At 39.9% G+C, this 25,086-nt stretch overlaps 1 protein-coding gene across 7 annotated transcripts in view; it reads left to right on the forward strand.

The window, feature by feature from the left end:
* LOC308243413 (cyclic AMP-dependent transcription factor ATF-7) overlaps positions 1-25,086 on the forward strand; it is a 109,311-nt gene that overhangs the window by 15,031 nt on the left and 69,194 nt on the right. For 4 of the 7 annotated variants that reach the window (XM_080658908.1, XM_080658913.1, XM_080658909.1 and 1 more), the window contains exon 2: positions 6,091-6,159. In XM_080658908.1, coding sequence (XP_080515034.1) covers positions 6,112-6,159 — 48 coding nt within the window. In that variant the 5' untranslated portion in view covers positions 6,091-6,111. Of the gene's footprint in view, positions 1-2,141; positions 2,225-6,090; positions 6,160-25,086 lie in introns of all 7 variants that reach the window. The other 3 variants (XM_080658914.1, XM_080658910.1, XM_080658911.1) reach the window with 1 other exon arrangement.

Below are 25,086 nucleotides of genomic sequence, written 5' to 3' on the forward strand. Positions count from 1 at the left end.
GAACTTATAAATTAAGCCATCATTCTTACTACTTACCTGGCATCTTTCCTGTCAGATGACGATTCTTTGTCCAAATTTTAATGAGGCTCCTGAATCTTTTTTTAGGCCCATCTATCTATGCACTTCCTTGTAAAATCCAGTGGTTTCCTTTGTTTTTTAAGTATATTTTTATTGATTTCAGAGAGGAAAGGAGAGAGAGAAACATCAGGGATGAGAATCATTGATTGGCTGCCTCCTGCATGCCCCCTACTGGGGATTGAGCTCACAACCTGGGCATGTGCTCTTGACTGGAATGGAACTTTCAGTCCACAGGTCGAGGCTCTATCCATTGAGCCAAACTGGCTAGGGCAGCCGTGGGCAAACTACGGCCCGGGGGCCGAATCCGGCCCGTTCGGCTGTTCTATCCGGCCTGCGGAGCCGAAAGAGCGGAGGGTTCTCTTGCTCTCCCCTCCGCTCCTTTACTTTGAATTTATATTAGTTCACACAAACACTCCATCCATGCTTTTGTTCCGGCCCTCCGGTCCAGTTTAAGAACCCATTGTGGCCCTCGAGTCAAAAAGTTTGCCCACCCCTGGGCTAGGGCGTAAAATCCAGTTTTAATAAGAACTGCCCCCATCCACCCCAAATATCTGATCACCCTCAGATCTGATCAGGTTCTTCATCCTCCACCATCCACCAGGTGATGTCTGATCACTCTGGCCTGTCTTCAGCAAGAATCCTGTTAGGTCAATTTAGCCAGAATCTCCCTTCTCCCTCTTAGTAATTTTCTATCCACCGACCCCTCCCCCTGGTGCTTGGCTATGCATTCCCACTTGCTCATGCTATATTTGGAATTGAGCCCGGTTCTTATACTGAGATGTCTTTTCCCCTATTGCAATAATCCTGAATAAAATCTGTTTTACCACGTTACTATCCAGCTCTGGTTTTCTTTGACATAGATGAGTGATTTTTTTTTTGCAGAGGTCTATTGTCTTTTTATTTTTATGTCCACTTTCCCTTGCACTTAGTAGTTCCTTAGTAATGTTTTCTGAATGAATGAGTGATACCTAGTGTGAACCCCTTCTAGATTTTCATGAATCTTTGATATTTATAGTACATGTGCCCTTCTCATTTTTTGTACCTAGCAACAGCTGCTTTTTGTTATTAGGAACCCAAGAACAGACCCTTGGGTGTGTTTATATATGGCTTTTATTCCTTACTGAAAGTTGGGCCATCTTATTAACATTAGTTGATTACTAAAGAAATAATCACATTATAACCACGTCTACAGAACTGACTCTTTGGACCTCAGTAACAGATTCCATTTTTATTTTATTTTATTCATTTTATTATTTTATTTTATTATTATTATTTTTTAATCCTCACCCAAGGATATTTGTCCATTGATTTTTAGAGAGAATGGAAGAGAGAGGAAAAGACAGAGAAATATTGATGTGAGAGAAACACATTGATTGGTTGCCTCCTGTACCAGTCCCAACCAGGGCCCTACTAGGGGCCCGGGCCAGGGAGAAGCCTGCAACCCAGATACATGCATTGACTGGAATCGAACTCAGGATCCTTCAGTCCTCAGGCTGATGCTGTATCCATTGAGCCAAACCGGCTAGGGCTCCATATTTATTTTATTTTAAAAATATAAAATAAAGGTAGAGAGAGAGCTACACATATGCACAATAGATAATTTTTTCATTTGTACATTGACCATTTTAGGTTATACTTCTGGCTGTGACAAAACTATTTAACATAGGTTTTACGAAATTACCCCGGTTATTAAAAATCATTCTCTAAATCTTGGAATTTCTTCAGTTCCCTCCCAGCATTCAGATAACTTTCTATTTTTTGAGCAAATACTAATTTTTATCATTTATGCATTCTGCTGATTCTTGAGTACTTGAGCCTTTTCCTTGGCAGACTTGGCCTCTAGGACAGCCTTTTTATGCATCCTTTTTTTCCCTGTTCTAAGATCTCCACTTCCCTTAGGAGGTATCTCTAAATACAGGATGTCCCCCAAAAAATGAATGCACACACTTTGAATAATTATAAAGGCAGTGTTTATTAAAATATATTTCACTTTCAAAATTGAGCTGTCAGCTGTTAAAGTGTATGTACATTTTTAAAAAATATATTTTATTGATTTTTTACAGAGAGGAAGGGAAAGGCATAGAGAGTTAGAAACATCGATGAGAGAGAAACATTGATCAGCTGCCTCCTGCACACTCCCCACCAGGTATGTGCCCGCAACCAAGGTACATGCCCTTGACCGGAATCGAACCTGGGACCCTTGAGTCCGCAGGCCGACGCTCTATCCACTGAGCCAAACCGGTTAGGGCTGTATATACATTTTTGGGGGGACACCCTATACATTTCCTTTGCCTATTATTTATTGCTTAGTTCTATAAAATGCTTGAGTTTCACCCTGAAGATCAAGAAGCATACTATGGTTGTGAGTGCCATGGCCAGACACATGACCTACTTGTCAAACAGTACAGTTACAAATGAACTGAGTTAAATTCTAGTGAATGGCAACATCATTATTGATTTCACCTTTTCTCTCAGTCTGTTTATACTACAGAAATGCTTTTTTGTTTTTGAGAGGGCATCAGTTTGACCTCATAACTAGAGATTTTTTAAAGGTATGAAGTAGAAATAAGTAATGGCATTCATTGTATATAGCAGTTGATGCAACAGACTGGGAGGAGAAATTATTTTTGTTTTGTTATTTAAAAATTTTGTTTTTTATTCATTTTATCATTAATTTTTAATCCTCACCTTAAGACATGCTTTTACTGATTTTGGAGAGAAAGAAAGGGAGAGAGAGAGAGAGAAACATTGATGTGAGAGTAAAATATCAACCAGATGCCGCCTATTCACGCCCCAACTAGGAATGAATCCTATAGCCTAGGCATGTGCCCTGACTAGGAATCAAACCCTTGACCTTTTGGCGTACAGGGTGATGTTCCAACCAACTGAGCCACACTAGCCAGGGCAAAAAAGTAAGTCTTTGTTGATTTGAGAGAGGGAGAGAGAGAAACATCGATATGAGAGAAATTTGAGAGAGAAACATCGATTGGTTGACCATACTGAACCTGCAACCTGGGCATGTGCCCTGACAGGCAATCGAACTGATCTACATGGGCCAGGAAATTTTTTTTTTTTTTTAAATATGCCAGGAAGGCTCTTTTTTTATTATTTTTTTTAAAAAAATATATATTTTATTGATATTTTACAGAGAGGAAGGGAGAGGGACAGAGAGCCAGAAACATCGATGAGAGAGAAACATCAATCAGCTGCCTCCTGCACACCCAGGCTCAGTGGATAGAGCGTCGGCCTGTGGACTGGAGGGTCCCGGGTTCGGTTCTGGTCAGGAAATTTTTTTTTTAATGTTAGCTAGAAATTTCTTAAAGTAATGTGACAGATCATTATTGTTGCTAAATATTTAATATTTTAAAAAGACAAATCATTTTAAAGTGAAAAGCAAGAATGATGAAAAATAAAAGGGGCAAGAGATTGAGAGAATGATTTAAGAATAATTGTGGGTACTTAAAGAGGGCCCCCTTCCTCCCATTGTGATCTCCCTTTGGTGAAAATGGCAAACAAAAGCCAGCAAATAGGGAAGGAAGCCGGAAATCCTAGTTAGTGACTGTCAGATTAGAATATTTAAGTCATAAAAATGCATGCTTCTGTTACATTTTAATGCTTTCCCTCCCCCCAACTTGGTTTTGCTCCCCTTTAAATTGCTTTAAAAAGTTAAGATTTTTCATCTCTCTTTCCTAGTAAAGAGTCAATTAAATAAAGTTTGGAAGGCATATAGAGTATTATAATGTGATTGTGCAAAACCAAGTAAATTTTGAATTTTGTGATTTGGGGGAAACAATTCTAGAATTTATTTCATTACTTCCTATGCCAATACTGCCCCACTCCTCAGCCAGTACCCTTTTCCTCCTTTAGGAACTGAAAAAAACTTAGCCTCAAATAACAAAACTAAGATAAAAATAAGGAATCTTGTCTGGTCCTTCTATTTCCTCTATTCCTTGTAGTTTATTACTTACTGGCTGAAAATATGTTAGAGAACCTTGTTGAAATAAAATCTCATTTTGTGATTATATTCAGAAAGGAGGTTCTGGGATTAGAAAGTGAAATTATCTCCAGCACAGCAGTTGTAGGAATTTTTCCGGAGATAAATGGCTTTTCAGAAATACTCTGAATTTTCAGTCATAATGACCTTGGTCTTTGCATTTATTTACTTTTATTTATTTGTATTTATTTTTTGTACTATGTTGTAGTTCCAGAAAGTGCTAAAAAATCATCATGTATTTAAAACAAACAAATAAACCAGAAAACTCCCCGTGTCCTGAGGCTGTGTGAAGAAAAATAAAGCTCTCATTTTCCCAGTACCCAATCATCAGCTTGAGCTGGCCTCTCAGGAACACAATTTATTGAAGCAATTTATCCTGGCTAAATGCGATATAAATCTGTGTACACCTATGTACATGCAAGCTCTCTTCCATTATAGCAATAATGCCGCAGCACCAGTTTCTTCATAGTTAGACTCTGTTCCTGTCACACTGAAAGGTGACTAAGAAGCCCTTTCTATTTTACGGACACCCCACAATTTTAAACACCGATTGGTTGTGGAATTACTGATCAGACTACCAGAAATACTGTTTTCCAACCCCAGAGTGAGTCTTAAGAGAGTTGAAGAAGCATTGTTACCTAGCTACCCTGAGTTTTAAGCATGGTATTCTGATTACCAGATCTAGTCTAGCACTTTCATATTTTATTTTAACGCAGGCCTGACTGAGGTTAACCTGACATTTTGGTTTGTCTCCAAGATAAAAATGTGAAATTTGGTTATAATTCTGAAGGCATGTTCAAATTTTAGTTCTTTCTATTTCACCTTCTCTTGTTCATATTTCTTCATATACCTTTCTCTCTTATAGAAGGATGTTTGAAAATGTCCTTTAAGAGTTTATCCTATAAAGACTGTTTTTATGTCCTCCTCCTTTCCCCCCCACCACCTTTTCAAAGTACTGTTTTATTTATTTTTTTATATTCTAATTTTTGTTCACCTCCACCTCTATTCTTATTCCTAGGAGAGATATGAAAAATTTCCCCCACACATTCATATTGGAATTATTGTTCTTTGACAAAGAATTTCTATCAGCATTGCAAGAGTTAGCTTCAATAATTAAAAAACAACAACAATATAAACCCTGTTAAATTCTTTAGAGAAATAGAGAGGATGGATGGTGATGCCTTTTAGTGCCATTTCTTTATCCCCTGCAGCAGCACACATCTGTTGGCTGCAACCGATCAGCCCAAGAACTCTGGCCGAGAGCAGCACAAACAGCCGGAACATATTCACCCAGTAAACCCCCAAAGAGTCGACATTTGTTTTATTGCTGCTTTTAAAAACCTATCCATAAATAGAATCAGAGGGGGAAGGGCACCGATATTTCTCCATTTGCCATAGACTATTGGTGGGGGGAGAAGGAGGCTCCCCGTAGGGAGAGAAGGTTTTTATTTTTATTTTTTATTAATGAAAATTATTTCCCGTGTAGCCCAATAGGATGGGTGCTTTGTTTTCTTTGGCAATAATCTAGGATAAACGGCCCTTGCCAACCGTCTCCTAGTTTATACACCAGGGAGCCAGATTATAGCCCTGTAAAATGGAGCACCCCTCCTATAATCCCTTAATTAATTAAATGACAAATTTTGGTCTTCTCTAGTTCAGAAATATGGCTTCCGAATCGAGCGTTCAGTGGATTTATTGACATAGGGAACTGCACTGGTTGTAATTCAGCAGACTGGAGAAGTGTGTTATATACTGTAGCAGAAAGAGGGAAAATCTAGCAAAAGGTTTGAAATTCCTTGACTATTTAGGTCTAAATTTTTCTAATTAAAAGTTTTAATTGAGGCACAGTAGATCATATGCCACCTGTCTAATGTGTCTCCCCAAAGTAGCCTGTGTTTACAGCTTTGATAGATGGCATTCTTGGAACACCTGTTTCTAGGGTTGATATTTTTGAAGCACTTTTTTTTAAAACTCCAGCATATTTAACATAACTTTTCCCCCTACCTCCTCCTCCTCAGCTCCGCTCTGCTATATGAAATATGGGAGACGACAGACCGTTTGTGTGCAATGCCCCGGGCTGTGGACAGGTACGTTTACAATATACTTTATTGTGAATGTCTCGTTGTGAATCAAAGTGGCTGTTTTATCACTAAGGCAAAGAGTTTAAAGCCGGTATTTTACGTGATCACTGGAGGTAATCAGATCAGAGGATTTGCAGTGTGTAAATCCAAGTTATGAGGAAGTGTAGGCACTCTACCGTAATGAAATCTGCCTTTCTCTCTTTCATATTGTTATTCTACTGGTGTTTGTTTCCCAACACAGTGTTGAGGAATACACGTTGCTCTCTCTCCTTTCTAAACCTATCCATCTAAATACAAAGCCAAGTTTTGAAATATCTTCTCCTCAACGTTCCTGGATATAAAAGTCAGTTTAATATATTTGGATAGGCTGCTGAGAACGCACCGATTCATTGTTAACCCCAATTTGCCAGAGTCTATTTGGATTTTTTAAATATGAAAAAAAAAGTTTCTTTTGACTGTTGATTCAGAAAATCACTGTTAGCTGCTGTGGCATATATCTAAGAAAGACAAATCCAACATAGAACCTGAGATCCCATAGCAATATATAAGCTGCAAGACTTCTCAGCCATTTTCCCTGCTGCCATGTTATTGTTTGTGGATGTGTATATCATGTGTCAGATATTTTTCATCTTATACTTTTTTAATAAAGTAATTTTTTGAAACTGCCCTTTTTTCCTCATTTTGTACTTTCTTGACTCTTCTTACTATACCCTCCCCTATTTCTGTGTTCCACAAAGGATGAATAAAGGAATACAAAGAAAGTTTTCTCTGTCTTCATGAATTGATTTTATAGATCCTGAAGGGTTGAATTTCTGTTCAGTTAGAAATATGTCATGTGACTGTCCAGTGACACTTACTGGTGGTATGTGAGATTGCAGACTAGTTCTATTAAACATTGTAAATACTTAGACAAAAAGAAGAGAGTTAAGTTCCAGAGATTCCTAAGAATTGGAATTTGAGAGGTGAATGAGATGGGAATGGTGACAAGGAATAGGCAGAGGATGATTTCAAATTCCAATAAATGCTGAAATTTTCAGAAAAGACTGAAAAAGCATTGTATTTTGAAGTATTCAGCATTGTAGGTGTATTTCCTTCCTTGTCAAAGTTTTCGGCTTTATTGTTGACTGCATGTTTTCTCCATGTGGTTTATACTGTTTTTTAACAATAGAAGCCACTTGGGGATATAGAGTAAATTTGTTTCACTTTTCAGACATCTGTATTGGAGTACATATCTGAACCTGATTCCTCCAAAATTTTGTGTGAATTTATTGCTAAAAGTATTTAATGTGACTCCCATAATTGATACCTGGTACCTTTTTCACTTTTCTTCTTTACTTTAAAAACCTGCATTTTTGGTGAAAATATATATTTTTCTCATACTTACACTTATTTTTCTTCACTTATTATTTAAGCCACTCTATGCCTATAGTCTCTCTTATATGTTTTGTACCTAAAACCATCCAGACAAGGACTTAAAGAAATAAAAATGGATGATAAAAATAAAGGAACACACGGGAAAAGCATCTCTTAAGCTCTCTGAGGATGAAAGATCTGAATAATGTTTCTTCAAGCTATCTCATCAGAAAAGAGTAGTTTTCACTGAAATTTGAGAGCCGGGAGAAGGGTTTTTTTTTGTTTTGTTTTGTTTTTGTGGGGTTGTGTTGTTTTTTTCATTTTGGACTAGAGGTAGGAAATTAGTAGGTACTTTTCACTTTGGTTTCTTAACATTGTTGAGTTGTTTACCATAAGCCTTTTTCTTCCCCTACTACTTCTTCCCATTTCTGAATTGTTTGTTGGTATTTTGGTTGTTAGGATTAATGATAAACTCTGGTGTAGGTCTTGAAGACTTTTTCCCCTCAGTAGTGCAGAACTTCGGGAGACTGCTGCCTTCTTTTGGAAGTTACTTACTTGTTTCATAGAAAAAAGATAGAAAGCTACAACTTAAGGCTTTGAAGGTAGCCAGATTTTTTTACCTTCTTGCATGCTAAAACTTTATGGACAGGTGAAATTGTAGTTCTTTAGTTATATTTTAGTCTTCTTCCAAGTTTTTCCCAATATCTGGTAACAAATAACTATAGAGTGGGATTCCTGTAAGATTTACTGCTATATGAAATAGTGAAAATCTAGCAGAGAAGATAAATTTGGTATAGTGAACTACCCTTGGCCTGTCATCCTTGAAAATGGTTTCATTCTGGAGACACCTGGAGGCCTTTAAGCTATTTATAGACCCTTGTCATTGATTCAAATTCTTTATTCCAGAAATAGAAAAATAATAAAAAAGCTAAGTCCCAGAAAAGATAATAAGGACCGTGATAATTTTTGTTAGGCATGGTTTAGAACTTAATGCTCTAGAAGTCTCAAAAACCAGTGGCTTCTACTAGTTAGAGGAAGAAAGAATGAAAACAAATTATAATTCAAGAGACTGATCCTTAAAAACCAACCAACAAACAAAAACTATAGGATTTTTGCATTATGTTAATATCTGTTGCCTGCCCAGGCTTTACCCCAGGTACCCCCAAACTCAGAAAACATCTTACACTTTAATATTAAGTTAGGAAGGTGAAAGGAAAATTCACCTAAAATAGACTAGTGGATTATGCTCTCCACCATATAATCAAAACCACCAGGCTTTCAATGGATACATAAACATGTTTTGGTTGCTAGGTCTTTAATGGCTGTTATTTTTGGATTCTGTTCATGATCCACTTCCCAACAGTAAGTCTGATGTGACACAGCTGAGTTCTAAATATGCTGCCTGTACTTTTTTTTAGAGATGGCTGCTAAAGGTTGTGTTCTCTGCATTCTTATCTGAAAAGACAGGTGATTCGGTTTTTCTCTGTTGAGACTCTCTTTCTCTTGAGCCTCGTCACCTTCATGAAGAGGAATTCAGGGAAAGCAATATTCCTACTGATACCTCTCTGTGGACTGCGGCAGCAGTGGTAGTTAACAGAGCTGCCTCCAGAGAATGGGTTAGTGTTATTAAGGCAATCGTGCCCCAGATTCCCTGTGACAAAGGGCTGGTTAAATTTGAGTTGTATGGGTTTTTGATGTGATGGTTAAAAGATAGCATATACAGGGTGGGGCAAAAGTAGATTTACAGTTGTTTGTATGGGAAATAATACAATAATAAATAAATTATAATACAAGAATAACCTGTGTTTTGCATATCACAACTGTAAACCTTTGCCAACTGTTTATTTTAAAAACATTGTGACTATAAAATGGCTTTGCCTCTGTGTGAGTGTTAAATAATAGAAATATAGTTTGTGGCTGAATCCAGCAAATCTTGAGATTTTTTTTAATACTTTAGGGGGCACTTTTATTTGAAGGTGGATTATAAAGTAGGAAAAATTACTATGTATTGGTCAGTAGTCTTGAATTTGAGATATTATTTCATGAGGATGCAGTTAGATAACATACCTTTTGGATGCTTTTTGTCCAATTCTTGTTTTCAATAGTCAACCAATTTCATATTTCTATACCTCCTCTCAAGCATAGATAGATACTGTATTACAGTACAAATTATTCATATTCAAGTAGTCTTTCTGGTTATTGTAATCAAGTCACTGAGCAGAAGCTGGTCATATAAGCTTATTACTTAAAATGTCTATTTCCTTAAAGACAGGAACACATTTCCTGTGAAGAGATACTACCTAATGGATAGTATCATCCTATTATTAGTCATTGAGAAAGGTTTCTGTAATAACTACTCTGTATCAGTGCTGTCCTTTTAAAGAAAAATCCTTTGATTGTTTCTCTGTCCAGTGTGACCTTAGGGGCTGTTACTATTTTTTCCCCCCTCTGAGGATATCTACCACTAGAGCTTTTCTTCTCCCAGGGGACATTTAGGTACAAGTTGGGGTTCTGATCATACCTTTCTGAGACATGAAATATAACTTGCTCGTGGAACTCCTGTTTTCCCTTTCTAAGGCCAAGAATAGCAGTAGAGCCCTAGTTGTGGTGGGATTGAGGGCAGTTTCTTGTACCTCCTTATCTTGTCATATAGTAGGAATAATGTTTATGATGCTGTAGTCCTGGCTTCACTTGGCATTTAACCAACCTCCAATGCTGTTTATTGCTTCGTATCCTCTGCCTCCATGAACATTATCCCTTAAATCTCTATTGCCTTGTGATATATGAGGCAACAAATAGCTTCTATGATTGGTTAAATGCTGGCATGCTACAAAGGTATATGTTTTATTGCCTATATAACACAAATCTATAGAGATTATTCCTGTTATCCCAGCCTTCCCATTAAATGGGCCATACTGATACTATGGGACTCGGGATTTTTAATTCTATCCCTTTGGCAAGTTTCCCTATTAACTGGCATTAGCACAAAAGAAAGGCAAGGAAGAGTGGGTTGGTGTTGATTACTGATTTTTTTATATTAAGGTAGTTTTCTGAATTGGAGAATAACAAGGGAAGAAATGGCTCTGGTAGGTAAATGCCATTTATGGTGGTATATGCTATCTTTACATGCTTCGACAGGTGAGGGCAGTTTCAGGCAAACAAATAAGCCTTTCTTCCTCACCCTCTGCCAAGAGTTTTAAAAAAATTCAAATTTTTATTTAATAATTCATATTTCATTCAATAATTCATCCAGTTCCCATCTGGTAACAGTGCCTGCATGCTGTCAGGCAGCTGAAAATACACTGCATTATACACAATTAGGCCAAATGCTAACCTTGTTTTTTGTAATAATATGTTGATTTTGCAATAGCTTTCAGTTCACTATGAATATGCTGCAGTTTTATGTAACCTTGTGATGGAAGTAGACCACTGTTATGCATTGTGTAGATAAAATTGGGACTTGGGTTAAAAAAAAATGTAGAGGTTTTACGAACTAGGAATTAAATCCAAGTTTTTAAACGTCAGGTCTGGCACTCTTGACACTTATTTTTAAAGACATCTAGGTGATTATTTTAGTTTTCCATGTTATATTTTTTATTATATTAATAAAAGCATAGTAGATTAAAAGCATTTTTGTTCCAGTCTGCCTCAAAAAAAGCTGTATAAATCTAATTGGAGCTATATCCAAGAAATTAAGGTAAACTTTTTTCATTTATTCAGTTATTTTTCTTGGATATGACTTAATATTTGGAATGAGAGCCCAGAAACTGTTCTCAGAGCATTGCTGTTAGGAAAAAAATCCCGTATGTTTATATCTCAGTTCTTCCTAAATTAGGAGAGGGACGCTTTCTGGCTCCCCTTTTTTTACAAACTGCCGAGTTTATAAAGTGCCTTCTGGATCTGAGATCCTGTCCTTTATTAATTCTCATTTGCCACCCCTGAAAAACCACATATGGTAGGTTGTTGACTTACAAGATATTGTCATCATTGTATAGAATTCTTCATTCTTTTATCAAACACTCTTCCAGCTAATGTGGCAGATAGAAGAACAGCCAGTGTGCTCCCACTCTCTGGTTAGTGTGTTTCTTTAATGCAGATTGACTTGCTCAGCAGTTGCATTTTGTCTGAAGCCCTTGCTAGGGCCTGCTCTGTATGTGGATTCATAACACATCTGTGTGTACATCTACAGTGCTGTATAAATAATAATAAGTAATCACCAGATGGCCTATAACTGCTCCTCTGGACCCACTGGGTCTCTTGAAGCTGTTAGGAAAGTCTTCTGGCGTTTTGCTGGGGAAAACATGTCATAGATTTATTTCAAAAAAAAATTCAACTCACAACTGGTGTTTAGGACCAGATATTGCTGTCTGTGTTGTAAATATTTAACAGGCTTTGTACAATGACAAGTAAAAGCGCCATTATTAACCACACACAGTGGCTGTGGAGCTCTTCTTCCCTCCCGGCCATTTAGAAAGGAAACGAAATGCCGATAAATTGTGCATTATGAATTAAGGTGCAAGAGATGCTCTTTGGAAGCTCTTTCATAGGAGAAGAAAGAGAGCTTACACATTCTGCTCAAATGATGTCACTGGGCAAATTTAAGCTTTTTAACCATATGCCAGTGATTTAAAACACGATGCCCCTTTTAAATTAGACTTTATAATATAAGAAAAGCCCCTTGAGCTGGAGTTTGGTCAGAGCCTGGTTTTTATCTTAATTGAGTCTTTATAACCAAATCATAAAACCCTTTGAAAGGGTTATAGTTGTGTTAGTAAATACTGACTACATTTTTAGATTTGGTTATATCTAAAAATTTCACATATATTGTTTGCCAATATTGTTTATAAAGCAAAACATCTTTATTTTGTCCACTTTTTATTCATTTTTTGTTAAAAGGGTTGTATATTTTGGGGTTTTGCGGCTGGGGGGGGGTGGGATTTTTTATTCTGGTTTTCTGCTTATACTTTTCTGTGTTATATTTTGCTGTTACTAACCCTTTTGCTCCAGTACCTATTCCAGGGTGCTTGGTCACTATAGTAATGCATGTTTTTAAAAATCAAAATAGAGGTGATTACCTCTAAATTTCAGTGTTTTTAAATTTTTATCATGACAAACAGGTTTTAAACAGAAATTGGATATCTTAGGTTTTTAGCCTAGTTTCCTTTTGTGTTTTTGAGGGCTGAATCTATTTAACCACAGAGGAACTGTCCTATAAATCATAGCACATGGCTGTTATTTTTGAGTTAGGATGTGTAGAAAGCTTTTCTCTTTCAAATCTCATCTTGAAGAAATGACATACAAATTGTGAGGGAGAACTGCTGTTGTTAATAGATTGTTGTAGATAGGTTTCACTTGTTAAATTTTCTCTAACAAAATTATCAAGTTAAGTATAGGATTTCAAGAAAGAAAGAATTACAGAGAAAAGATGGAAGTGTTGGGGTTTCTCTCTTTGTAATAGTGCTTTCGTGTTTTTACTTTGAAATTTCTTTGTGCAGTGAACTATGTAAGCTTCCTAAGATTATGCTTTGGTAAGAATCTGGACTGTTTGCAATTGTGGTGTGAAAGTACATAGAGAATGAGGATGACTTTGTGAAATTAGCCCATTCCCAGTCTGGCACACTATGTGTCCTGTGCTGCTCCTGATTTTGCTGGCAGATTGAAGAGCTGAACCAACTTCTGCTCTAAAGACTAAAGTTGCCAGGTATCATTCCAGCTTTTAAATCTTGTAGGTCACATAGATGATGTCAGATTTTGAGCAAACATAGTTCTGTCTTTCGATCCCAGGTGGAATTTGCAATTCCCTAGGTTGGAAGGAAAGAGTTCTCCCTTTTTGCCTTTGAAAAACTGGAGTGGCTCTGCAGGGAAAGTCTGCAGAATAAATCCTTAGAGTCATTGTAGAACGCTTGAGTGCTCTGTTTGGCATTCAGCAGATTGGATGTTGGAATCAGAGCTCTGCTTATCAAAGACATGTCTCTGGAAGAACCATTTATGTTATTCCAGAGAGAATCATCCTGTGGCAAAAGGAACGCCCCCTTTTTCTTCCCAAGGGTCAAATCTTCTTTTGATACTGGGCAATTATCCCTTGATTTTCCTGAAAACACACACACACACACACACACACACACACAAAAAAAAAAAACACACACAAAAAACCACAACAACTTAAATCTACCATAAAGATTGGCACTAGCGCAGGTTGCAGACTTGGTTACAATGACAAACTGATTCTTGGCCACAGGGAGGGGCATCAGGGTGTCACTCATAAGTATACTTGAGGCTTAGTGGGGATTTTTCTGCTGAGTATCTCAGTGCCTCTTCTAAGTTTGGTTTCTCTTTCTCTAAGGAAGATAACATTTGCTTTAGTTTTTGCACACCAGTCACTATAAAAATGCTGTGAGAATTGTCTTTTCCCTTTTCCCTCACTTCCTCAAGCCTCTTTCCTTGTCTTTAGTTACTGTCTTCTCCAGTTTGTGATTAAGCGCTATAATCTAATTTTTTACTTTTGCCTTCCTCTTGCACAGCTTGCCTTGGCTTGTATTAGCTATTGTACCTGGTAGGGATTATTAACCAGCATTTCCTCTAACTTAAAAAAAAATAGATTCTTTTTTAGATTAGTTTTATATTTAAAAGAAAAAAAAGAGTGGAAAGTAAATACAGAGTTCCCACATACCCCCATCACTCCACTCCCCCTACCACCAAATCGTTTTACTGTGGGACGTTTGTTATAACTGATGAGCCAGTATTGATACATTATTATTAACTAAAGTTTACATTTGGGTTCACTGTTGGTGTTGTACATTCTGTGGGTTTGGACAAATGTATAACATGTATCCATTATTACAGTATGGTACAGAATGATTTAAGAATTCTTATCTTTTTTCTCCCTCTCCCCAGCCCTTAGTAACTCTTGATCTTTTTGCTATCTCTATAGTTAGAGTCATGCAGTCCTCTAATTTTTTAAAGTTGTAAGCAGATAATCATGTGATTGAGAATAGCTGGAGAAAGAGGGAGAAAAAATTAGACATGTGAGGTCACAGCTCCACAGTCCCTCTAAAAGTCCCAAGAATCTATCCAGAGATTTAGATGGCCACCCTTTCTTATCTCTTTGATGTTAAAAGATTTGGCTTGCCTAGTGACAGTCCTACTGGTTCTAGGTATTCAAAGAAGGACAGAAAAACCCTTAATTGGCTATATTTGAGGTATCAAGGTATTGGGGCTGGGCAAAGCAAGAGGAAGTAGAGCCCCTTTTCATTTGTTAAGGACAGTAAAGTCTCTCCTCTCCCCTCCCATAGGCAGCCTTATATGTGATTGAAAAAAATCAGTGCAATTTGAAAGTAAACAGGAAAGATTCCATATCCAGAAATAAACCCTTGTACTTTTTTTTTTTTTGCTTACATTTATTTTATACTAGTATCCCAGTGCACGGATTCATGCACATTAAAAGGAAATTAATTAGAAGGTAGCTGATGGGCTGGACACGCCCTGGAGCCAACCTCCCAGGGCCCCTCCCCAGCGGGCCGCACCTGGGGCAGTGCCGTGGCTCAAAGGGCGACTATGGAGTGAGTGGGGTCCCTCCGGCAGGTGGGGTCCCTTGGCCTGGTCTGTGGGGATCAGGCCGCTACTGGTCAGAGCGTCTGCTCCCTGGTGGTCATTGTGCATCATAGCTACCAGTTGGACGGTTGCTTAGCCTTTTATATATAAACTAGTAGCCCTGCGCACGAATCTGTGCACCAGTAGCTCTCTGTGGGGCCTGGCTGCTCCGCGCCTGCTGCCTAGAGGTTCTCCGTGGCCCAGAGGCCCATCCGCGCCCTGGCCTGCCCAGAGACCCTCTGTGGCCGGGGTGGAACACTTGCCTCGTCACTGCAGCAACAAAGCAAGCATTTCGCCAGGCTGCTCAGGCTGCTTGCTCTCAGTGGCCGCCCCATCCCGGGACTGGGGGACTCCGGCAGGGCTGAGAGGACTGGGTGCTGCCATCTTGTGGCTATGGGTGCCGCCATATTTGTGATGGAGTGATGGTTAACTTGCATATTACCCTTTTATTAGATAGGACTAGAGGCCCAGTACCCAAAATTCGTGCATGGCAGGGGGGTTCCCTCAACCCAGCCTGCACCCTCTCCAATCGGACATCCCTCTTGCAATCTGGGACTGCTGGCTTCTAACCGCTCACCTGCCTGCCTGCCTGATTGCCCCTAACTGCCCTCCCCTGCCAGCCTGATCTCACCCCCAACTGCCCTCCCCTGCCAGCCTGATCTCGCCCCCAAGTGCCCTCCCCTGCTGGCCTGGTTGCCTCCAACTGCCCTCCTCTGCTGGCCTGATCTCGCCCCCAATAGCCCTCCCCTGCCGGCTTGATGTCGCCCCTAACTGCCCTCCCTTGCCAGCCTGATTGCCCTTACTGCCTCTGCCTGCCTCATAGCCCCTAATTGCCCTCCCCTGCCAGCCTGATCTCACCCCCAACTGCCCTCCCCTGCCGGTCTGTTTGCCCCCAACTGCCCTACCCTGCTGGCCTGATCTCGCCCCCAACTGCCCTTCCCTGCTGGCCTGATTGCCCCTAACCCCCTGCCGGCCTGATCGCCCCTAACTGCCTCTGCCTCTGCCTCAGCCCCCACCACCATGGATTTGATTGGAAGGAAGTCGGACGTCCGGAAGATGGCTGGACAGCCTGGTCTAATTAGCATATTACCCTTTTAGTAGTGTAGATAGATTATATAGGATAGGATTGCTTAAATGGGAGGAAGGGGGAAGCCTTTTTCAGCAGGAGGAGATGCTCTTGGCAGATAAAAACACATAATCCCTATATCTGGACTGATAGCCAGCCATATGCACTATACTACCAAACCGGTCATGAAAAAATTGAACTGCTTTCTTGCACCTTATACCAAACAGCTGTTGCCCTTAAAACCCCTCCTCAGCCCCCACCTTAGGTTCTGCCTTTGCAGTTCACCCAGATTAGGTTCTGATTGGTTGGTTTCTATGCCAGTCAGCATCAAAAGCTCCGCCTCCTAGGCAGCCATTGGCTCCTCACACTTCACCCAGATTAGGTTCTGATTGGTTGGTTTCTATGCCAGTCTGCGTCAAAAGCTCCACCTCCTAGGCAGCCATTGGCAACTTGCACTTCATCCAGATTTGGTTCTGATTGGTCGGTTTCTATGCCAGTTAGCGTCAAAAGCTCCGCCTTCTAGGCAGCCATTGGCTCCTGGCACTTCACCCAGATTTGGTTCTGATTGGTCGGTTTCTATGCCAGTCACTGTCTCCAGGCCTATCTCTGGGCCTGATCAAAGAGGTGGGGCTGATCAGCAGCTCCTGAGGAGGCCTGGAGAGAAACAGAGGCACGGCTGCTGGTGTAGCTGGGAGAGAAAGAGAGAGGCAAGGGCTGATCAACAGCTGCCACAGAGGCTGGGGATCAGACCCTGCCTCTCTCTCTGCAGGCCTCTCTCTGGGCCTGATCCACAGCCCCCTCGGCAGTCAGTGCTGGGTCGCCACAGCAACCCAGCACTGACTTCTGGTGTTAGGTTGAGCCTTGGTCGTTACGGACCCTGGCTCTTTATATATATAGATGTTTATTTTTTTAAAAAAATATATTTTATTGATATTTTACAGAGAGGAAGGGAGAGGGATAGAGAGCTAGAAACATCGATGAGAGAGAAACATCGATCAGCTGCCTCCTGCACACCTCCCACTGGAGATGTGCCCACAACCAAGGTACATGCCCTTGACCGAATCGAACCCGGGACCCTTCAGTCCGCAGGCTGACGCTCTTTCCACTGAGCCAAACCGGTTTCGGCTAGATGTTTATTTTTTTATAAATCTTTGTTGTTGAATAAACCCTTGTACTTATACATTAAATAAAAATTAATGTAAGTTAATGTTCTTTAGCCCTGGCTAGTATGGCTCAGTTGGTTGGGCATTGTCCTGTGCACCAGAAGGTCACTGGTTCAATTCCTGGTCAGGGCACATTCCCAGGTTGTGGGATTGATTCCCAGTGGGGGCTGTACAGGAGGCAGCTGATCAATGTTTCTCTCTCTCTCTCCCTTTCCCTTCCTCTTTCTCTAAAATCAATAAAAACATTTTTTTAAAAAAGTATGGGAGCTATAATTCACTCTAGTACAAATTAGTTTAATCACAGATGTAATATTGGCTACATAAAGTTTTCATTTGGGGTTAGGAAATGATAGATGAGAACTGGTTTAGGTGGAATGGCCCCAAAGCAAAAGAGACATGGCAACTTATGAGAATGTTTTGGGCTATCTCAACTTCCTTCTACTATAAGCTTGGTGAGAAGTATAAATCTTAAGAGCTTACGAGCCCCAGTACACACTAGAAGCAATTTAATTCTCTTTGGACAGAAAGAGAGACATTTTCTCCTTTTCTTGCTCTGGAAAATTTAGATTAATAAAATATGGGGAAATGAGAGTGACCTGATTTCTCTAGTTTTAGGATTCAAGTTTCCTGTCTACTTAGAATTCAAACTACCTGGTGTTGGGTATGGTCTCTTTTCATAGAATATTGACTCTTTATCTACTAGATTTGGCTACATATGAGAATTTTCCAGTCTTGGCCTTAATACTAATTTAATCTTTTTTTAAAAAAATATATTTTATTGATTTTTTACAGAGAGGAAGGGAGAGGAATAGAGAGTTAGAAACATCGATGAGAGAGAGACATCGATCAGCTGCCTCCTGCACACTCCCCACTGGGGATGTGCCCGCAACCAAGGTACATGCCCTTGACCGGAATCGAACCTGGGACCCTTGAGTCCGCAGGCCGACGCTATCCACTGAGCCAAACCAGTTAGGGCTGATCTTCTTATTTATTGAATCTAACTGACTCTGAGGTAAGATGAACATTGGCCTAGGAAAGCTCTATACCATGATGTTCAAGATTAACACAATTAGTGCAAACCAACAGCTTATGTATACATACATACACATACAACTTAGAGGAAATGTTGTGTTTATATAAAGTGCAGGAAAATTATATTCCACCCAGGGATCATATGGGGGGTATGGGAGAAACAAATTACAAAGAAAATTGTTTAACTTTATCAATGTGATAACAATAACAATGGTAACAATAACAGAAGCTAACTGAGCTCTTATTCTGAACTGTGGAAAAGTGCTTTACTGGTATTATTTAATCCTAGAAATTCCTTGAGGGAGGATAAAATATTATCCCCATTTTACAGATGAGAAAAGAGGCTCAGGTTAAATAACTTGTACAAGGTCACACAATATTTTGTGATGCAACTGCAGTGCAAACCCAGACAGACTAGTTTCAACTGCTTTTGTTATTTTCCATATACATGTAAATATGTATATCTAGTGTAGAAAAATATGGGTAAGTAGTGGTTTTTTGGTAAATTGGGACAAATGCAGTTAGTTAAGGAAGGTCTACCTGTGGTTTGCTGCTGATCTAGGCCTGAATGCCATACCAGAGAGAGCTGGATTGACTACTGAGCTCTGCCTGTACAAAAAGATAAGAATTCTTAAAAGACCTCTCTGCAGAGGCCTTAATCTATAATGTTGTTTTTTATCTGCCTGGGAATGCTACTGAAATGTAGCTCTCTATGAGATAAACAACCATTGTTTTGCAGCAGGGACATGATTTTAAGATGGGAAAGAAAACTAATTCTTTTTAATCCTCACCCATTGATTTTTAGAGAGTGGAAGGGAGGGAGGAAAGGAGGAGAGACAGAGAGAGAGAGAGAGAGAGAGAGGTGAGAGAGACACACACACACACACAGAGAGAGAGAGAGAGAGAGAGAGAGAGAGAGAGAGAGAGAGAGAGAGAGAGAGGTGAGAGAGACACATCAATAGTTTGCCTCCCACATGCACCTGGGACCTGGACTGGAGATCGAACCTGCAACCCAGGTACATGCCCTTGACTGGGAATTGAATCTGGGACCCTTCGATTTGTGGGCTGATACACTAACCACTGAACCACATCAGCCAGGGCAAGAAAACTAATTTTTGGCCAATCAGAAATGTAGAAAACTGGAACCTAAAAATCAGTTTCAGCATCCTCCACTAATAGGCCCAAAGAAGCATTGTGGAGTCATCTTTGTGAGATCTAGACTGGATCACTTCCTGATTCGTATTCCCTTCTTCTCTATCTTAGTTTTATGCCTGTAAGTTCCCAAATGCAAAGAATGGGTTCTGGCTATCTTGCTTTGTGTATTGCCATGTAGTCGTGCAGCTTTTGTTATAGTGGCTGCTATACTAATTGGTAACAAGAGGAAATATTACTAAGGTGGAATTAGGGTATGATTTGAAGTACTTTAATAGTGTGATGAGATGTATGTTTCACCCAGTGATTACTAGCTTGTTTATTCTCTGATGTTCTTTTTTTTTTTAATTTAATAAATCTTTATTGTTCAGATTATTACAGTTGTTCCTCTTTTTTCCCCCCATAGCTCCCCTCCACCCAGTTCCCACCCCACCCTCTGCCCTTACCTCCCCTGCACTGTCCTCATCCATAGGTGTACGCTTTTTGTCCAGTCTCTTCCCACACCTCCCACACCCCCTTCCCCCCCGAGAATTGTCAGTCCACTCCCTTTCTATGCCCCTGATTCTATTATATTCACCAGTTTATTCTGTTCATCAGATTTTTTATTCACTTGATTTTTATATTTTTTTAAAATATATTTTATTGATATTTTACAGAGAGGAAGGGAGAGGGATAGAGAGCTAGAAACATCGATGAGAGAGAAACATCGATCAGCTGCCTCCTGCACACCTCCCACTGAGGATGTGCCCGCAACCAAGGTACATGCCTTTGACCGGAATCGAACCCGGGACCCTTCAGTCCGCAGGCCAACGCTCTATCCACTGAGCCAAACCGGTTTTGGCCACTTGATTTTTAGATTCACTTGTTGATAGACATGTATTTGTTGTTCATAATTTTTATCTTTACCTTTTTCTTCTTCTTCCTCTTCTTAAAGAGTACCTTTCAACATTTCATATAATACTGGTTTGGTGGTGATGAACTCCTTTAGCTTTTTCTTATCTGTGAAGCTCTTTATCTGCCCTTCAATTCTGAATAATAGCTTTGCTGGGTAGAGTAATCTTGGTTGTAGGTTCTTGCTATTCATCACTTTGAATATTTCTTGCCACTCCCGTCTGGCCTGCATAGTTTCTGTTGAGAAATCAGCTGACAATCATATGGGTGCTCCCTTTTAGGTAACTAACTGTTTTTCTCTTGCTGCTTTTAAGATTCTCTCTTTGTCTTTTGCTCTTGGCATTTTAATTATGATGTGTCTTGGTGTGGTCCTCTTTGGATTCCTTTTGTTTGGGGTTCTGTGCGCTTCCTGGACTTGGAAGTCTATTTCTTTCACCAGGTGGGGGAAGTTTTCTGTCATTATTTCTTCAAATAGGTTTTCAGTATCTTGCTCTCTCTCTTCTTCTGGCACCCCCATAATTCGGATGTTGGTACGCTTGAGGTTGTCCCAGAGGCTCCTTACACTATCTTCAAATTTTTGGATTCCTTTTTCTTTTTGCTTTTCCGGTTTACTGTTTTTTGCTTCTTTGTATTTCAATTCTTTGACTTGATTCTTGCGTTACTCTAGTCTGCTGTTAGGTCTCTGTATAATATTTTTTATTTCAGTCAGTGTATGCTTAATTTCTAGTTGGTCCTTTTTCATATCCTCAAGGGTCTCGCTAAATTTATTGGCCTTTTCTAGGAAATTCTTGAAAAACCTTATAACTGTGGTTTTGAACTCTATATCCAGTCGTTTGTTTTCCTTTATTTCTTTCATTTGTGATCTGTTTCTTTGTCTCCGCATTTTCGCTGCTTCCCTGAGTTGGTAGAGTAGTTTTGTGTGGTAGGTGTCCTCTAGGGCCCAGTGGCTCAGCCTCCCCAGTTACCTGAGGTGGACACTCTTGGTGCACCCCTTTGTGGACTGTGTGCTCAGCCTTGTTGTAGTTAAGTCTTGATTGTTGTTGGTATCACTGGGAGGAATTGACCTCCAGGCCAATTGGCTGTGAGGATCAGCTGTGTCTACGCTGGAAAAACTTCTGTGCTGGAGACAGCCTTATGAGACAAGACTTGCAAAATTGCAAAAGCCTCTGTGCGCAGCTTGGATGGAGCAGAGTTTCAGGGCAGAGCAGACAGCCTTGGTTTCCCGTCAGTCCTGCCCTATGAGGCCCCTGGGTCTCAATGTCCCTCAGTAATTGCTGCAAGCACCTCTGAGAGAATGCCGCCCTCGAGTTTCGCCCGCTGCCAAACAGTCCAGTTTCTCCCTGAATGAGTTGGGGTTCCCAGAAACTTGCCCAGAACTGGAGTTCAGTGCATTCAGGAGCTTCTGTCTCCCTCCCACTTTAGAAAGCCAGCCACGCACTCAGCTGCCCATGCATTCAGCAGTCAGTCCTCTCTGTGCGTGCGCACCTCCTGACCGCTGCCTTCCGCAGCTCCCGATTCTCAGTGTGCTTTCTCTTTTCCTGACAGTCCAGATTCCCCCTGAATGAGTCTGGTTTCCCCGCGTCTCACCCGGGATTGGAGTTCAGTGCAGTTGGGAGCTTCCTTCTCACTCCCGCTTTAGAAAGCCAGCCACTCACTCAGCCACACGTGCACACAGCCGCCCGTCCTCTCTGTGTGCAAGTCTCCGTACCTCAGCCTTTTGCAGCTCCTCTGAGTCTCAATGTGCTTCCCTCTTTCCTTCTAGTTGTAGAATTTCCACTCAGCCAGCCTTCCTGTGGTTCTGGATGATGTCCGTTTTGTCTTTTAGTTGTAGTTTTGATATTGTTGTGCAAGGCAGCAGTTTAGGTGTTTACCTATGCCGCCATCTTGGTTTCTCCTCTCTGATGTTCTTGACATATGATAGATACATGAAGGATCTTACTTGTTGAATAATATAATTATTCTCCACTCACATTTCACATCCTCTCCTTCTTTGACTTCATAGAACTGCCATATATCTGCTCTTTCCTTACAAACTGTGGTGTGCTAATGCAGTGGACATATAATTTATTATTGGAAGTGAAAGTTTATGACTAAATAGATACATGAAAATATTTATGTGAAATAATTTGTGATAAAAATATGTTGAAGTACACATAAAGGACCAAAAGAGATTGGAATCTCATAGTTGATATTTATAGTAAAGGAATTCTTTGTATGTTTTGTTTGAATGTCTTTATCTTTTACTGGAAAGTTGCTTAATATATATATATATATATATATATATATATATATATATATTCTTCTTGATTCTGATAATGATTCATTGTATAACTGTGGACTATGTGAAACTAATTCTGCATTCAACTGCAGAAAATATCTGACTACCTTATCTTTTCTACCTCTGATGGTGAAGTCAAATTTTTGGCTTCAGAGCTGAGAATGCTCTTTTGGGCAAGGTCACAAACTACGAAAATAATGACTATACGTGTCCAGAGATCTCATTTGTTTATTTTACTGGATGCTTCGGACAGGCCAGTTAGTTATATGTATTCATATACTTCTGTGTGTGTGTGTGTGTGTGTGTGTGTGTGTGTATGTGTATCCCCTGACAAGAGTTCCTGTAAAACTATAAATGCAAGGGCAAAAGGGATTCAAGGCAGCAACCTATCAAACATAGACTACAAACTTGGCTCCTATGAGGTTATTGGACAGACAGTGACAGCTCAATAGGATGGATGATTTTTTTATTTTTTATTATTTGGTTAATCCTCACCCGAGGATATTTTTCCATTGATGTTTAGGGAGAGTGGAAGAGAAAGGGAAAGACAGAGAAAAACATCAATGTGAGAGAAACACATTGATTGGTTGCCTTCTGCACAAGCCCTGGCCAGGGCCCGGGTCGGGGAGGAGTCTGCAACCAAGGTACATGCCCTTGACTGGAATTGAACCCAGGACCCTTTGGTCCACAGGCCAACTCTCTATCCACTGAGCCAAACCGGCTAGGGCTGAATGATTTTTTTTTAAGGTCTATGTTTGTTTGTTTTTTTAAAATATATTTTTATTGGTTTCAGAGAGGAAGGGAGAGAGAGAGATAGAAACATCAATGATGAGAGAGAATCATTGATCGGCTGCCTCCTGCATGCCCCCCACTGGGGATCGAACCCACAACCCAGGCATATGCCCTTGACCGGAATTGAACCTGGAACCCTTCAGTCCACAGGCGAATGCTCTATCCACTGAGCCAAACCGGCTAGGGCTAAAGGTCTATGTTTTAAAGCTAAGCCTCAGTTACCTCCTTTTTGTGTCTCTATTATCAAGCTTGATGACCCTCCCCCCACAAACAAAAAAAATCTTTAACAGGCATCAGTTATATTTGAATCAAGTGAAAAGAGTTGCTGAGATCGTTTTAAAGATCTCAGTTGTGTTTAGGTGGAGTTATCTGTATAATACCAGAATGGGCAGATAGTATTAGAAATCTGTCACTTCTCTGAGCATCGTGTTTTTACACAGTGGTAATCTGTGTGCATTCATTTTTTCACTGTATTCTGTTTATAACTTCAGACATTTTAGTTCATTTCCAAGGTAGTTCTTAGGATTAAGGAAGAGACTATAGTCCATTTAGGCTGAATTGGGAGGGGACAATAAAAGTGGTTACTCTAAAATGTTCAAGGGCCTAGGTTCTAAATATGTGTTTATAAGGCACTATATTAGATTTTTTAAAAATTTAGCTATTCCCTCTTAAGCTTTTCTTTTCTAAGTTTTACGTATAGGTAATTGCAAAAGTGGAAAGGGGAGACTTTATTTCAGCATTCTTGTACTTTATGTGCATTTGAAACTACAGCCAGATCAGGCCTTATGAGGCTTTTACTTTCAGTCATTCACATGGAACTTCTCAGAGAGAGAGAGAGTAGTGTGCACATATTTAGCATCTCTTGGTAGAGCTGTGGTTAAAGGTTCGAACATATTGTACCTTGTTGGCTATTCCCTAGTCCTATGGGAGGCATTTTGCTCCTCCATATACAGTAATCAGCTTGTCAGAGTCGAATGGCTTTTTGTTTTTTCTTTATCTAGTAAAATGCAGTGGGCTAAGCCTTTCTGGGAAGCAATTTCTTCCTTACCGCATGAACAGAAGGTCATGGATGCTGTCTTGAAACAAAGGGGAAATGGTGATAGAAAAATCAGTGGCTGGGGCATAATTGGATTGGAGTCTGTCAAAGAGACTATTCTTGCTTGGAAGCTGGACTTTCTGCTATGCTGTGCTTTTTTGTCTTAACATTAGATTAATAAACAGTGAGTATTCTACTTCAGGCTTAATTTTTCAGACATTTTTTTCTGAGCACTCTATGAGCATAAACATGCAACAAGCTATTTACTTTTACTTAGTGGTTTTCAATTTTTTAAGAGTATTTTTTAGAGCTATTTTAGATTCACAGCAAAATTGAGGGGGAAGTACAGATTCCCCATATATACTAGTACATCCCTTTCCCCCACTCATAACATAGCCTCCCCCATTATCAACATCCCCCACCAGAGTGGTATATTTGTTACAACCAATGAACCTACACTTATAGATACATCACAATCACCCAAAGTCCATAGTTTTTACCTTAGGGTTTGCTCTTGTTCTTGTACATTTGATGGGTTTGGACAAATGTATAATGATATGTATCTATTATTATATTATCA

Source organism: Plecotus auritus (genome assembly GCF_963455305.1).
Source record: "Plecotus auritus genome assembly, chromosome: 3".
NCBI lineage: Eukaryota > Metazoa > Chordata > Mammalia > Chiroptera > Vespertilionidae > Plecotus > Plecotus auritus.